The 16,594-nt window shown below is 34.4% G+C and overlaps 1 protein-coding gene across 2 annotated transcripts; it reads right to left on the bottom strand.

Annotated features, from left to right (window-relative positions):
- Positions 1 to 819: 819 nt before the first annotated feature.
- LOC100261143 (arginine--tRNA ligase, chloroplastic/mitochondrial) lies at positions 820 to 15,911 on the bottom strand. Of its 2 annotated transcripts, none has more exons than XM_059740691.1 (18): positions 15,646 to 15,911; positions 14,546 to 14,613; positions 14,229 to 14,365; positions 13,969 to 14,047; positions 13,726 to 13,827; positions 13,286 to 13,501; positions 12,579 to 12,659; positions 6,518 to 6,601; positions 6,201 to 6,305; positions 5,119 to 5,297; positions 4,847 to 4,931; positions 3,596 to 3,782; positions 3,439 to 3,508; positions 2,504 to 2,573; positions 2,178 to 2,267; positions 1,654 to 1,722; positions 1,447 to 1,545; positions 820 to 1,088 (listed from the first exon to the last, which is right to left on the bottom strand). In XM_059740691.1, the coding sequence occupies exons 1-18, from the start codon at positions 15,752 to 15,754 to the stop codon at positions 978 to 980; spliced, it is 1,941 nt and encodes a 646-aa protein (XP_059596674.1). In that variant the 5' UTR covers positions 15,755 to 15,911; the 3' UTR covers positions 820 to 977. The 2 variants fall into 2 exon arrangements, with proteins under 2 accessions (XP_059596674.1, XP_059596675.1); XM_059740692.1 differs by having other exon boundaries at positions 14,546 to 14,617; positions 15,646 to 15,836.
- Positions 15,912 to 16,594: the final 683 nt, after the last annotated feature.

Here is a 16,594-nt window from a genome sequence, read left to right as displayed (position 1 = left end):
GTTGCCCTGCATGGCCACACAGAGCCCAATCCCAATCCAATAAAACTTGAATAATATATTTAGATATTGTTTAAGATAATTTCTTGATTTTTTTACCCTAGTTGAAAGCTCATATAAAAGTTAAAATCATCATTTTTTAACAATAATATTGGCATTATAAATTTTTTATTAAATATAAATTTAACAACCCAATGTCAATTGAATTATCAGATTATTTTTTTAAATATTTAAATATAAATTTTATGGGAATGTTTGTGAAACTTTAACACTTAAAAAAAAAAAAATCATATTGACGGGTTTTTTTAAATAACATTTAATAGTATTAATTATCCTATTATTTATTTTATTATTATTTTTTATTTTGTTAAGAAATAAAAAAAATCAATATGTTACTTTCACTGTTCAGAAAAGTTCAAATATTTTGATTTTTTTATTTAATGAAAAAAAAATTAACAAATAAGTAATATATTAACAAAAAGTTAAAGTAACAAACAAAACTGATCGCTTAGAGAAATGAAACATTGATCTTGAAGTGGCAGAGGGGGATGGAAACTGGTTCAACAATTGATGAGATTAGAGAGGAAGGAAAAACACTTGACTGCCCACAAGCCCAGACTACTAAAAATTGGAAAATAGACAAATTAAACTAAAATAAATTCAAGATGACTCCAAAATATCATAACCAAGGGAATGGCCTCTTTTGTGGCCCACAGCCTGTGAAGACTCGATTCATCCTATCCAACTCCAAAGTAGGCTCCAGGTTTAACTTTTAAAAACAAAACAGGCTCCATACAAATTAACCATCTTTAGCGTAAATGATTGGACAAAATGATGAATATCGCATTGATATTTTGACGTTAGCCAAACTTTTGCCTCTAAAATTGCTCTAACTGCAGTGTGTATACAATTTAGTGGATTACTCAAGCCAAGCATTGAAAACTTCTAATAATGGGCTCAAAAATTATATAATAAGCATGTCATATTTTGTAGACAGGTGTGATGCCAAGGAGATGGAAGCACTTCCTCATGACCACAGCCGTTGCTTCACATAGCAAAAGTCTGCTTGTTTCCTCTGCTGATCCAACAACCTGCCCAATTTTTTAAAATAACATTTGTTAATTTGGAGTAAATCCCAATGAAACCAGGCACAGATTGCTTGCAAATATACCGTCTATGGCTAAGTAAAGTGGTGAATAATAGATAAAACATCACTAAAGAATTTGGTTGATAGATGCACAAGGATAATCAGAACCAAGAAATCCATGACACCCAAGGAGTGACACCCTTTAAAAAAGTCTCTACACTTTTAAACCAAATAAATACCAAAGTGATATGCTCTTCTTGTCACAGCAGATCCTCTTACTGACCTAATTTATTAGGGTGGGTGACATGATAAATGTAAATATTCTATCAAGATACAGAAAAAGAGAGATTGAGAAACTGTACCTGACAGTTGGAATAGAATTTTGTGAAATTTTCTGATAAATTGTAAAGATATTCACACAAAACATTTGGCAAGAGATTGGTGCAAGCCTCTTCGACAACCTGGAAAATGAGAGTGCAAACATAAGAACATTTATCATAACTACAAGCATCGCAAGTAATAAAGCTAAGCATTCAACGTAATTACAAGAAGCAACAGAAATGTCTCACCTCCGAAAATTGGAGTAAGTGAAGGCCCAATCCACGTTCATCATCATGGTCCAATGTTAGCACTCCCGTCTGTCTCAACCAAATAGACATGAGAAACAAAACAGATACACACACAAACACAATCGTAAACTTTAATAACAATTTAATATGTTGGCTGGCCGACTACCACAGGCCTTGTGGGCTAGTGGTATCTAACAGCCACCTCCTTCACTAACTGTCAGGGATCTAGTCTTGGGGAATTGGTAGGAACATAGTGTAAACCTAAAGCTTAAGCTTAAGAAGGTAACTCAAAATTGAACTGGAGATCTCCCTGTCTCCTTTTTGTGGAAACTTGTCAAATTCTAAAGGATGGTTATTTGAACACCAGTTTTTGCTGCTAAGAAACGTACTCATTGTGCGGAAGAATGGTAATTTATTAAAAAACAGTGATGGAGCACAAAGCATAATCTTTGAGAGCAAGAATGCATGCACAACAAAAAGGTTGCAGTGAGCCAATGATTACTACTTCAAGTAGGAGAACTTACCTTTTTTAACTCATCAATGTCTTTACCAGATTTCCTAATGATTGAACAGATTCGAGCATGTGCATACAACAAATAAACAGCAGTATTTCCCTGCCCATCAAAAAGTTAGTCAGTTCGAAAAGAGTAGCAATAGTAATAAAAATAGGAAATACTAAGTTAGATAACAAAACCATATAACAACTTCTGATGAGCCAAACAAAGTCTATTTGAAGTTTAAATTAAAATCTTGAACAGGTGACCACAATAGGAATTGCAAAAATGTTAGCTTTGTGCTTCATAGGAATTGCACATTGCACAATGAAGATAAGAAGTAACAGTAAACGCACTTTATCATTAAGCATCTGATCAAAATTAAATGTGTAATTAGTCAATCTGTTGTTCTTCAAGTCCGCATATCTGTCAAGACAAATTAAAATACATCAAACGAGAACTGACAATCTGATTAAAAAAAAACAACAAACAGACAAATACCAATAAAATTAAATAGACCAAAAGGAAACAGCAGGATGAAATCAAAGCAACCTAAGGGGCACTGTGAAACAACCATGTTCTTTGGCAAACAAATCCTATTAGAATCATCTTTTATTGCAATATGACAGACAAAATATGCTGAGGACTTTCTACAGCATATTTTTGTTGCAAAATGTTTTTTTTCATATTACGGAGATATAGTGTTTTAATGGTGGATGTGGTGGCTATTACCTAAAATTATCATCTACCAACCATGAATCTGTTGAATAATTATTCAAATTATATTGCATGCTTTTAAATAACCCGATATATGAACCGGAATTTTGAAAACTGAAAGGTTTATAGTATAGTTATGAGTCTTATGACATAACACCGTAGTACATTTTATTAGAAGTAATTAATTTTGAAAAAGAAAATATTATTGTAACATACATGTTTGAGACTATATGAGGTATGATAATCATTCCATGAGCTGACAAAAGAAAATATAATTATAAAAGGCTATCTCTGTGTTGTTTGGTCAAGATGTGGATAATTTTGACCAACTAAATTGCGTGTGGTTGTATTGCATTTTACAGGGATGGACATCAAAAACACAACGCAAATACTCCATGCAAATATGGAATAAATGAAAGACAACAGCATGATTGTCAGTTATTGTTATCATCTTATTGGTCTAAATACAATAATATTCCAAATTCTTTATTTCCTTCGTGTAATACACTGTTAGTTATAAAATCTCAAAAACATTCTAACATTAGCAAATTTCATAAAAGCACAGGAAGCTTACTTAACAGCCCCATAACCAACTGCCTCTGCTGTGTGCTCAAGCTCCTGCTCAGTCCATTCGGCAGCCTTACCTGATCAGGATTCAAATTAATATAATTATAAAGGGATTTAACTATGTGCTACAGAACCAGAAAAACAAAGAACATTTATTACTATACCACGTTCAATAAGTACAGATTTACTGCGATTCTTGGCTTCATCAAGTAAATCAACTAATCGAACTACTTCAGTATTGCGAGTTCGAAAGCGCTTGCCATCTTCTCCAAGAACAAGACCAAAACCAACATGGCTAGCTTTGGGGTACATATTATCATTGGCTGGAAGCCAACCTGCAAGTTTGGCAGCCTGAAAAACCAAAGTGTCACTGACCTTTAACCTTCAATTTCAATAACGCTATCCTATAGTTGTTGTAAAGTCCTATCAAAAAAAAAAAATAGTTGTTGTAAAGTAAAAAAAGGTAATCTGATTGCAGTAAAGTATCAGTTATGCAATCCAAGCCAACAAGTTATCACCAATGTTTTAAAAACGTGACCGGACCGACCGGTTCGGGCTTGGATCCCTTCTTACCTTATTGGGCCAAAATGGGCTTTAACATTGTTGGGGGGCTGAGCTAGCAGAAGGGCTATTTGATGTTTGCTTATGAGAGGAGTTCATGTGCAATATAAAGGCATTTTTTTTCCTATCACCTTTCAATGTGGAATTGGTTGGAGGGACGAATGACAAAAAAAATTTTGAAGCATAACACATTTTGAGGTTTTGAACTGGAGACCTCCGATTCAAGGGGCATGGACAGCACCACTGTACTACTTGAGTTTTTTTTAACATATTCACATAATAATAAATTATATAACAATAATGCTTTCAAAATTTTTATAATAATAATAAATAATATAAATAAAATAATATAATAATTTTTACTATTGTAAAATAATAAGATATATAACTTTTAATATATATATATATATAGATAAATTAAATAACTTTCAATTAATATCTTCACATTTAAATGTTATATATATTTTATTTAAAAATAAAATAAAATATTTAATACATTTATATATATTAACCCGATAATATTAAAGATGAAAAAAATAAATATTATTGATTTTTAATGTTTTATACATTTAAAAAAAATTATAAATATTTTTAATTTTAATAATATATAAAATACATATTTATGACGTAACCAATTCGACCACCGATCCGACCAGTGAACCATGAACTGGTAACTTTTCCGGTTCAATGATTGGTCCAATTCTGAAAATATTGGTTATTACAATAGGAAAGAAAGAGAACTCACATGCCACAAACAATAAGCAGAGAACTCTCATAACAACAAAAATTTACACCACGAAACAAACAAAATGAAAGAACCATCACATAATAGGATATGGCCAGTTGATACATACACTGAATACCATTTCAAAGTGCTGTTGTTGGCCAACATCAGTAACATATATAATCCATTCAGCTTTTTCTTCATTAAGGCGATACCTACAGATCACAAGCAGCACAGTCAATTAGAATGAGATGAATGCACACTCCAAAATATAAGAAAACTTTGAGTAAATAACAACAGTCTAATCCAGAATGAACATTTGAATATGCATAAACAAAACTATAAACAATCATCAAATTAACTGTTTGAAGAGTCAAGAAGTCCAAAATTTAGATAACTAACCAAAGAGCTGCCATATCAGTTGAAGCATAGTTGTAACCGCCATCACTTTTCACAACAATAAGAGGTATATTCACCCCTTCAATGTGGATCACACGGGCACCCTGACTTTCTTCAACTAACCCTTGATTACTCAATTGCTCTATAACTCCAGGGATATATGGATTGTAAAAGCTTTCTCCCTGACAGAAAGGGCAAAATCATAATCATACATATAACTTTGCTGCTTAGTTTTGGCAATAACAAAATATGCAGGTAAAACAGCACACACGTACAATAAGCACTTCCTGCAAGCCAATAGCAAAATACAAGCCTAATACAAAATTTCATTTAAAGCCAATATACATAATCATGAGTTCCAAATAAGGAAATGCTCTGATGTTGAGGATATGTTCAAGACATGGAATCTCTATTAGATATCAAACTTTTCCCAGTCAATAATGGAGGATATATCCATGACCAAGAAGGTGATTCAAACAAATAAGAAATATGAATGATCACTTACAAGTCTATGGTTTAATGTAACCAGGGCCATGTAAAGATGACAATTTGAATTGAGAATCTAATCTGGCACATGTTAAGAAATAGCATATACATTCCACTGTTCCATCAGCCATGATAAATAAATTAAGGACCACAGAAAGGTTAATCATTCTCAACCTTTTCCAGGGCATTATCAATTGCCATTTGAGAATACCACTAATACCATGTGAAAAAGAAAAAGGTTGCCTTACTAATTACTTTACTCAAAAACTTATAGAAAAACAAGATTATTAAGTCTTCATTCCACGTAACCGATCAAACAGTTATTATTTTCTTCATTTCCATATGGTTCTTTATTTTTACATGATTATTGTTTATACAATATTTTCTCCAGCATGAAAGAAAGAAAAAAAAAAAACAAGTTTTTAACACACAAAATGCAGATAAAATTTCCTAAGCACTTAGTTCTTTCTCCAAGTGAAGCCTTACTGCAAGAAGCTTGCACGTGCACTACATGCCAAGAAATATAAAATAAAAAAGGCTATCCACAGGATGTTTCCCAGGTTCGTAGGTATAGATAGAATGAAAATATCGAATTGTACCTTTTCCTCTAACTGAACTCCAAGGCGTTGATAAACTTTATTGAATTCATTTCGACTTATTTCACAGATTTGTGCCCATGCCCTACGATAGCTGGTTTCCCCACCCTGCAGTACAAGTTATAAAATAGGAAGTAATAAGGAGAAATTTAATAGACATAATGAAATCTCCAGCAATAAAAAGTGCTAAATTTCTCTTTTTAAACAAGTTAGAAATAAAGTTCCTAAAATCTCTGACAGGCAGAGCAATTTTGATATCACAACAATCACAGAGGGATCAACCTCACATTAGTTCTTCAGCATAAAATTATTGTGTTCACCTGCAGACGGACCACTGCCTGTTGTGCTCTCCCCTTAAAAGCAGGATCCTCGTCAAATCTCTTTTTTGATGCCTTGTAGAATTCCTAATGAAATATCATCTAAGTTAGAATAACAATAGATATTTTGCAAAACAATTTCACTATATCTTTTCATTTATTGAAAAATGCAGATTTTGATTCATTACAAATTGATAATCTTTAAAACAAACAGGAGCCACAACAAACACACACAAAAGAAAAGGAGAAAAAAAAAAAGCACCATCATGTTAAGGAGAGGGTAATTCTTGATATTATTATCCACAAATTTACTCCAAGTTCCAATACAACAAGAACCATCCCCAGAATGACAAGGGATTCCGTAAACAAACAATACCAACCTCACTGAAGCTCTCTAACACTATAATGCCTTCTGATAGTATAAGAAAAATAAAATAACATAAGGATGCCAATTTCATATATAAATGAATCAGTTATAAAAGATGGTCCTTCGACCTTAATAAATTTTATAGAATGGGTGTGCATGCATTAAGGGAGGGGGTTTTTTGTGCTTTTTTAGTGGCTTGGGTTCTTTTGTAAGGGGGTGAGTTGTTCTATACTGTATTTATTTGAGTCGCTTCTTTAGCGCCTCTTTTGAATACACATATTACTTACTGATAAAAAAAAAAAATATATATATATATATATATATATATATATATAAATGAATCAATTATAACAGTTGACAACCAAATGTGAGCATGAAAATGATCAGGTCCCCTCTAAACCTTAAATTTTGGCAGATGACTTATATTTTGACACTTGAGATGATTTTTAACACTTTGCTACTAGATTTTTTCTTTTTTTTTCTTTTTTCTGATAAGTTCTTTGCTACAAGAGTTTGGAATATAATGAAATTATGGATGCACTAAGATAAGCATCACCTTGAGGTAAGGAGAACCTTTATCCCCATATGTTTGTTGTTATGATGGAGGCTCTAGTTGCTTCATTGGAAGAAAGGTAGACAAATGCTTTATAAGGGTTTCAAGATAAGGAGAAGAGCTGGTGGAAGGGTGGAGATTTTTGAATTGTTATTTGCAGATGGCTCCCACTACATGAGGCGGATCCTTCTCCATTTTGAGGCAGTGATCAGTCAGACAGTTGATTTATGAGACACAAACTTATCCTAGTGGGGAATGTTTCCAATGTTGTTTTGATGGCATCTTGATTTGGTTGTAGTGTGGGAAAGTTGCCTCCAACCAACTCAGGTCTGCCTACATCTAGCAGCTCCATTTTAAGCCTTTTTCTACATCTAAGACAATATTTTTCTAAAAATTTTTTTTTTTGATAAGTAAAGAAAATTCATTTAAAAAGAGACGCCTAAAGAGCGACTCAAGGTATACAGCCTATGTAAGGTATACAAACCTATACACCCGCCACCAAAAGAGACCAAAAACATATAAAGACCCACCCACCAAAAGGCCCAACATCTTACAATGATCCCACCCAATCTATAAAATTCACCAAAGTTTGAGGGCATTCTACTATAAACAGCTTTGCCTCAGACCAAAGCGAGCATAAAAAGGAATATTTCAACCTCTGTATTGATATAACATCATCCTTGAAGGCTAAACGATTTCTCGCCTTCCAAACCGTCCAAAAAATATGCAAGGGCGCCGCCCTCCACACTTTCCTGTGTTTCTTGCCCACAGAAGAAGTCTGCCAACTAAGCAAAATCTCTCTAACTGAACACGGCATCACCCAAGACACCCCAAACAAAGAAAAAAGCAACTCCCATAAGACTCTTGTTTTGGAGCAGTGGAGCAACAGATGATCTATGGTCTCCTCCTTTTCCATACACATGTAACATCTATTAGCCAATGACCATCCTCTTCTCTAAACAAGATCTAGGGTAAGCGCCTTGCCCCATGCGGCCTCCCACGCAAAAAAGCTGATTTTGGGTTGTACCCACACCTTCCAAATGCAGCTAGATGGGAAAGAACTAGGGCAGTCCGCTTCTAAAAATGGCAGAATTATACTTATCAAAAGTGTAATAAGGCTTACATGACAAGCGGTTGGAGAGATTGTTATTAGTAGGGGATTATTTTGGGGAGGAATGTCATTTTGGGGAAGTCTGGTGAGATGGTGGAGAAACTCCTTCAGCAAAGTCACATGGTTGCAGTTATGAGTGGTTCTTTGGACAGGTTGGTGGAGAGGTGCACCAAGAGTGAGGCATTTGATCCTTATGTAAATCCTTATCTCCAGATGGATGAGTTGTATTTCTTGGCAAAGAGGTATAAGGGTGAAGTTCTCCTGTAAAACTTTTGCTTTTTCTTTTTCCTTTTGGTTTGGGAAGTGATCTAGATGAAGATTAAACAATGGATCAGCTGATAAAGAGGGTCTGATCCTTGGTTAAATGGTGCAACTGATGCATAAGTATGAGGAACCAGCAGCAAATCACGTTTTTATCCACCACAGGAAAGCCTGTACCTTGAGGCATCTTTTGTCCTCTTTATCTGGGTGTTCTTGTGTGCTTTCCATAATAAAATAAAGACTTCTTGCTTAGAGGCATTATAGTTTTGTGGGGTTGAGGTGTTGCAAGGTTTGGAGAATAAATTGTGTTTGTTGTGTTGCATTTGAAAGCAGCACAACCAAGGGATATTTCAAAACCAGGAATGCTTAACTCCAGCTTTAAAAGAGTCCTCCCTCTCAATGTTGTTTGAATTGACCACAAATTGTTTAAGGTTAAGCTTTCTGAGGTTAGGAGGGAGGCAGTGGAAGATTTCAAAAAGTGGGCAGAAATGGAGGAAATCTCTTGGAGACAATAATCAAAAGAACTTTGTCTAAAAGGGGGGGATAAGAATAATAATTTTTTTTCACAAATGGTCAATGCTCAAAGAAGAAGAAATATTTTAGCCAAGTTGAGGGTGGATGGTGAATTTCTAATTAAGGAGGGAAACGTTATAGAAGGTGTGGCAAATGCTTTTAGCATGATTCTTGCTGAGTTAGGGGAATGGAGGTCGAGCATTAGTGGGCTGACCTTTAACTCCTCACCTAATGTTGATTCACAAGCTCTGAAGATCCCCTTCTCCAAGGAGAAAGTCCTAGCTACTTTGTATAGCTTAAGTGGGGATAAAGCCCCCAACTGGATGGCTTCACCATGGCATTCTGGTAGTTTCATTGGGTTTTTATGAAAAAAGAGGTTATGGGGTTCTTTAAGGAATTCCATGAACTAGAGTCTTTTCATAGGAGTTTAAATGCCACATTTTTTGCTTTGGTGCCAAAGAAAGTGGGGGCAGATGACCTAAAGGGCTTTAGACCAATTAGCTAGATTGGAGGTTTATACAAGCTTCTAGCTAAGGACCTTGTAAACAAATTTTAAAAAGTGGTTAGTCTTGGATTTTTAACATGCTTTTGTGGCAGGTAAATGAATTTTCGATGTTGTTTTGATAGCAAATGAGGCCATTGATTCTAGACTTAAAGTCAACTTGAGAGCAATCATTTGCAAGCTTTAAAAAGGTTTATGACCATGTAGATTGGAGTTTTGTTCCTACACTTCTAGAAAAAATAGGTTTTGGATCCAAGTGTATTAGTTGGATCAAACGGTGCATCTCTATAGCCGGCTTCACTGTCTTGGTAAATGGATCCCCTTCAAGCTTCTTCCAAAGCTTTAAGGGGTTGAGACAAGGAAACCCTTTGTCCTCTTATCTATTCATTCTAGGAATGAACACTCTCTCACACATTCTTATCAGGGTAAAAGAGGAGGGTTTTATTGATAGCTTTTTAGTAAGAGGTAGAAATGGTTAAGGGGTGGAGTTATCCCATTTGTTATTTGCATATGAAACCCTCATTCTTTGTGATGCTAGAAAGGTGAATCTATAACAATTGAGTTGGGCCTTTGTGGTTTGAGGTGATATCAAGACTAAAGATTAACCTACAGAAAAGTGAGTTGATCCTTGTTGGGGATGTCTCTAATATGGAGGAACTTACTAGGATTTTAGGTTGTAAGGTGGGTGTTCTTCCACCACCTATTTAGGCCTACCGTTATGAGCTCTTTACAAGTCCTACAGGGTTTGGGAAAGGATGGAAGAATGATTTCAAGCAAGGCTTGCTTTGTAGAAGAGGCAATATCTTTCAAAAGAAGGAACAAACTTAGATAAAAAGCACTTTGTCCGATTTACCATTTATTTCATGTCCCTCTTTTGCCATCCCAAAAAGGGTAGGTATGAGATTAGAAAAGATTCAAATGGGTTTTCTTTAGGGAAGGAGGGCTTTGGATCACAAGTCACATTTTGTGAATTGAACTATTATGTGCATGGCAAAACAAAAAGGGGGATTGGGCATCAGAAATATATCCATCCTTAATAAGGCTATTTTGGGAAAATGGTTCTAGAGATTTGTGTGTGAAAGAACTCTCTTTGGAAACGAGTAATTGTAGGAAAGTACAGATAGTAAGAAAGGGGTCGATGCACTAAAGAAGCAAGAGAGGGGTATATAGTGAGAATATGGAAGGCAATCAAAGGTGGATGGGAGGCATTCAAGGATCAAACAAGCTTCAAGGTTGGCTCCGACCACAGGGTGAAATTTTGGATAGACAAGTGATGTAGGGACACACCTTTGAAGGAATCATTTATGGATGTTTATTCTATAGCCTCTTCAAAAGATGCTTGGGTGGTTGATGTCTAGGACAACGGTAGCTAGGGCCCTAGGCTTGTTAGATAGTAGCATCATTAGAAGCTAGAGGAGGTAGATGTATTTTTTGGAGATTGTATGATCACTCCATTAGTTTAAGCTCTAGGTTAAGTCTTTCTACTTCTCTTTGAGAAGTAGGAGAGTAGAACCATTCCCTTACGACATAGTATGGAACTCCTAGGTCCCGGTGAGAGTTGGCTTCTTTGCTTGGGAAGCAACCTAAGCTAGGATTTTGACTCTGAATCAACTCAATAGGAGGGTTTGGAGGATTCCTAATAGATGCTACATGTGGAAAAAAGAAGAAAAAATGGGTGATTATATTCTCCTTCATTGCATGAAAGTACGCAATTTATGGCAGTTGATTTTTTGTTTTGCTCAATATACAATGGTTGATGCACTCTTCAGCTATGGGGTTTCTCTTTAGGTGGTGTGGTTCTTTTGTTGGAAAAACAAGAAAAAAGGCTTGAAAGAGAAATAGGAGAGCCTTTGATAATTGTGAAAACTTGGGCAAAACAATTAAAAATTCTTTCTTGAAACTTTTTTGGAATTGGATTAGATTGTATACTAGGGACAGTTTTTTTGTCATTGTTAGAATTTGTGGACTCGTTCGGCTGTTTGTAGGGCACAGTTACTGGTTTTTTGTGTCTTCGCACCTCAATTTTTGGTCTTTTGGTTACTTTGTATATATCGTGTATACTTTCATTTCTCTTTAATACATTTTTTACTTACCTATCAAAAAAATTGCTAAGCTTTCTGTCTTGGATTTTTGTGAGTTTTTAGGGAGGATTTGGTTGTTCTAAATCTTTATCCAGATTACTTTTTCTTTTCCTAATGCATTAGCCTTTTGGCACTCATTTGCATCCTTGATACTTCCTTGTAGTAGGATAGTGTCCCCCTTTTTGTAAAGAGTCTTTTAATATGTCACTACTGTCTCTATCCAAAAGAGAGAGAGATAAGGAGAGAGGGAGAGATCAACATTATTCTCACCCATAAAGAGTATGGTCCTGTTTCCAATTGAATAAACTTGCTCCAATCAAAATAAAATAGAACAATCACTAATGAATTATCCATGCGTGGCCCAAAAGTGTATTAGCAGTTTGTCACTTAGTTTTTGTATATCAAATTTTAAATTTCACATTAAAAAAATGAGAGAGAGAGAGATGTTAAGAGGGCTGCTTGGAAGGCCCAAACTAGGTTCACTTGGGAATTAACTCAATCTAAAAGTATTTGGTTGGTGCCACCAATGCAACATGATGCCAAAACTTCATCATGATGTTTAAAACCAATATGTTTTTTTCCTTTTTTTAATGATTATTGAATGAAAGTAAGACTCAGATAATCAACTTTTCTGTTCTCCAAGTGGCCCAAAATTTTCTTAGAGATTTCTGCTTACCTGTAGATCTCCAATGGCTTGTGCACTTGCATGTTCCCAGTTTGGGAACTTGTCAAAGAGGAATTCAATCAGCATACCAAACTGTACAGAAAAAAAAAAAAAAGGAAAAACAGAACACATATGATATCATTAGCCAGACTGTATTGGTTGGAAAAGAAAGAGCATCACTGTATATTATTTGATTCTTCTTATATAGAACAGATAATAATACTTATCAACTTCTGATAAAAAAAATAATGATAATACCTATCAACTATAACAACTTCTACTTTAATGGCATCAACACAAAGCTCACCATAGCACAAAGAATATGAGTGAATATCATTTCTTTAAAAGATTTAGTACAAGTGTACCTAAATCCCATCCTTGATAAGCCAGATAACCAGAAAACTCTAAAGAATCCTTTATACTAATATTGCCCTGGTGGAGCTATTAAAGATGGCAGAGAACAGCAAGAAAGCAAAAAGATCTTTAGCCAGTTAGGAAAGCTAGTATATATAAGTTGGAGGGCTTGTCACAAGTCCATAAGGAGGGATAAAAGACTAAAGTTTACTGCCCTCCAATAAGAAAACATTTGGCCCAAAAGGTGACACATGCTTTTGCATTGAAAAATTTATCCATAAAGCAGGAAGCAATACTTTTATTACAGCTATTATCAAATATAACAGTTTCCATACAATAACCACATTTTCAAATATCACATCTACCTGTGTACCCCAATCGCCGACATGGTTTCGCCGCAGCACATCAACATTTGAAAACTCAAGCATACGAGCTAAAGTATCTCCAATAATAGTAGATCTTAAGTGGCCAACATGCATTTCTTTTGCTATATTGGGTGAGGAAAAGTCAACCACTGCCCTTTTGATCGGAAGCCTTGGTGCCCATGTTTCAATGCCAATAATTAGCATTTTTTGAATGTTCTGCAGCAACAGCAATGAAATGGTTCTTCAAACAGGAAAACAAGAACAAAAAAAAGAGGGGGGATTTGGGAGGGGTGCGGGGGTGGGATTGGGGGTGTGGGAGGAAGGAGGAGGGAGGAAGAGAGATGTTCAAACATAATTAACAGATCCATGTATAATTTCTCTTACAAGAATAGATTGACATAGTTTCCAACCAAAAATAAAAGTTAAGGCCTTGTAAACACCTTAGCTATCCAACTCGTTGATAATTTAATATTTACAAACCCAGGCCCTGCAAGGGTGCATTTTTCAATCATTTCAGTTGGAGGGAGATTTTCCATGATGACCTACAAAAGAGAAAAGCAATGATAATTGTTCGAATGGATTAAATTCAAGGTCTAATCAAAAAATGATTAACCACCCATGATGAATTGACTTTGTATAGACAACATAAGAGTAAACAAAATGGAAAATGTCAATGGAAATACCTTTCCTATAGTTGGGGGACCCTTAAATCCATTGTCCTTTTTATTTTTGATTCTTGACCATAGACCCATGGCATTATTACTGCAAGAACAGCAAGAATCCCACCCTTACCAAGCAATCAAACAAATATACATAGATATATGAATTCAAATCAATAAATATCTCTTCTGGAAGTACTAGTGGAATTCTATTGGAACTTATAATGGTCCTACTGTGGAAAAGGAAAACAACAAAAAATAAAACAAAACAAAATAAACCATACCATTGGTAATCCCCAAACTTTGGAGCGCAAGCAGCAATCAAAGGCTCCACATCTGACTCAGAAGGGACGGTTATTCTAAGTGATTGCTCAAATAATTTAGATAACTGTTTCTTTACAGTGCCTGCATTTTCTTCATCCTGTGGGCAGCATTAGGGTTAGTTTAAGAAATAACTTGATTGTGCTACAGAATTCAAATCTGCAGTTAACATTGCAATGGGCCAGTATTCTTATGTGAATTACAAAACAAAGTTATAATTTTTAAAGCAGCATTAACTTTAAATGTAACTCTTTTGGATTTGAATCAAATTGGTACTTACATTTGTCATTGTTGATATTGAAGTCTTAGATATCGGAACAGATCTTCTAGATGTCAGCCTCCAAAAATCTGTCTAGTTTCACCACAACCACATTAACTAACTAACAAGTACAACCAACATTTACTTTTAAAACATACCTTTCCTAAAAGATTAAGATAATGAATGAATAAACACAAAAAAAATGTCCCCAGAACCATGAATACAAATAAAAGGATGTCCTGAACTAACAATTTTACCTAAAACATGACTAGACATTCTGAAGAGAGGAATCATCATGGAAACTATGTTATGCCGTGTTTGGTTGCTGAGAAAAATGCATAAAATAAAATAAAAATAAAAATAAAAAACCAAAAAATTCAACTCTTCAATGTTGTAATTTTCACTATTCAGGCTGTAAACAAATACATACTAACACTTTCACACATAATTATATGCCTAAGCCCAACTCGGTTTTCCACCTGTTTCTTGTTTTTCTTTTAACGATAGTAATAATAGTAATAAAATAAAATAAATATGATATCATCCAGAATTTTATTTGCTCCTCGTTCTCTCAGTTTTCTCAGCAGCCAAATACAGAATTTTGTTTTCACCTCGTTCTCAGTTTTCTTAAAAGCACAAAACAGACAAATAAATTCGGCTTAACTCCCTTCAATTATTTTTTTTCACATTCTCTCATGTTTTTCTGTAACCAAACAGAGATGTAATAAGAAAAACAAAAAATCCGCAAATAATTCAGCCTTAAATCCCTTCAAATTTTAAGTCTTCTAAATAATAAAAATAATAATAATAATAATATAACCCAGAATTTTATTTATTTTCCCCTCATTCTCTCAGTAGCCAAACAGAGGTGTAATAACAAAAACAAAAAAACACACAAATATATCCAGCTTAAATCGCTTAAATTTTAAGTCTAATAAAAAAAATCCCCATAAAATATTTGATAAATATAAACAGAAAATTATACAACAATATAAACAACACATTAAAAAAAAATTAAAAATTATAAAGCTGAACCTCGATGCTACACAAAAGAAGTGAAAGGCTCTAACTTGCAGAGGTCGCAACTAGCATAAACTAAAAATGCTGGTACGAGAACTCACCGGCGGTGGAGAGCGGCGGAGGAGAGTGGAAATGAGAGACTCGACTGAAGGAGAGGAACGGAGGAAGAGGAGATGCCGGCGGGTGTAGGAGGGCAAATGTTGCAGACATTACCTTTATATATATTTTTGCTATTCTACCCAATAATGCCCTACCGTTTCTTTTTTTGTCTGTGATTCCGCCCCCTTTTTTTTTTTCTTTTTTTTTTTTTAAATGAAATGGTGTCACGTCGACAGATGAGAATTGGATTCCTGGGAAGAGGAGATGATTTGTGGGCTTGAGGCCCAAGTCGAAAGACGCTTTTCTGAGGCTTGACGCACACGCATTGGGTGTATGAGTCATCAGCTGAGCCTGAGCGTGGCGGCCAATCCCTAGAAAAATAAAAAAACCTATTTTTAACATAAATAATTTCCTTCTCATAACCTGAAAACTATTATTAATAATGATAAAATATTCTGTTGTTGTGTAATAATGTTATCCTTTTAGTGGATGAGTCACCAAAATAATACGTCGGAACACTATAAAAAGTTTAATCTATTCTTACCGGATATCAAATTATTTTTAAATGAAGTATTCAAAACTCGATTCTATAATTAAAATAAATGAGTTAGGGATTGATTTGAATTTTTTAATGTTTTAACCCACCTTATCCCTAATATAATTAATTTTTAAACAAATTTGTAAAACCAAAGTTTGGCTAATCTCAATTTTGATAATAATAAAATAAGGTTTAGAGCTAATGATTATATTTTAAGTGTGTTTAGGTAAGACGATTTCTAAAGTGGTAATCACAGAAACAAATAAAGTTAAAGATAAATCATGAAGAAAAAAAAGACATTAAAGATAAGTGTTTTTCAATATTTAAGCTTCATAAAATCTCTTTATAAGGTTGTTAGTATATTGAGATTTTTATGCATTACATTATTTACTTGTGCACCAAAAGCATCAAAG

This window comes from Vitis vinifera, chromosome 11 (genome assembly GCF_030704535.1).
Source record: "Vitis vinifera cultivar Pinot Noir 40024 chromosome 11, ASM3070453v1".
Taxonomy (NCBI): Eukaryota; Viridiplantae; Streptophyta; class Magnoliopsida; order Vitales; family Vitaceae; genus Vitis; species Vitis vinifera.
This window is presented reverse-complemented; position numbering and strand designations above follow the sequence as displayed.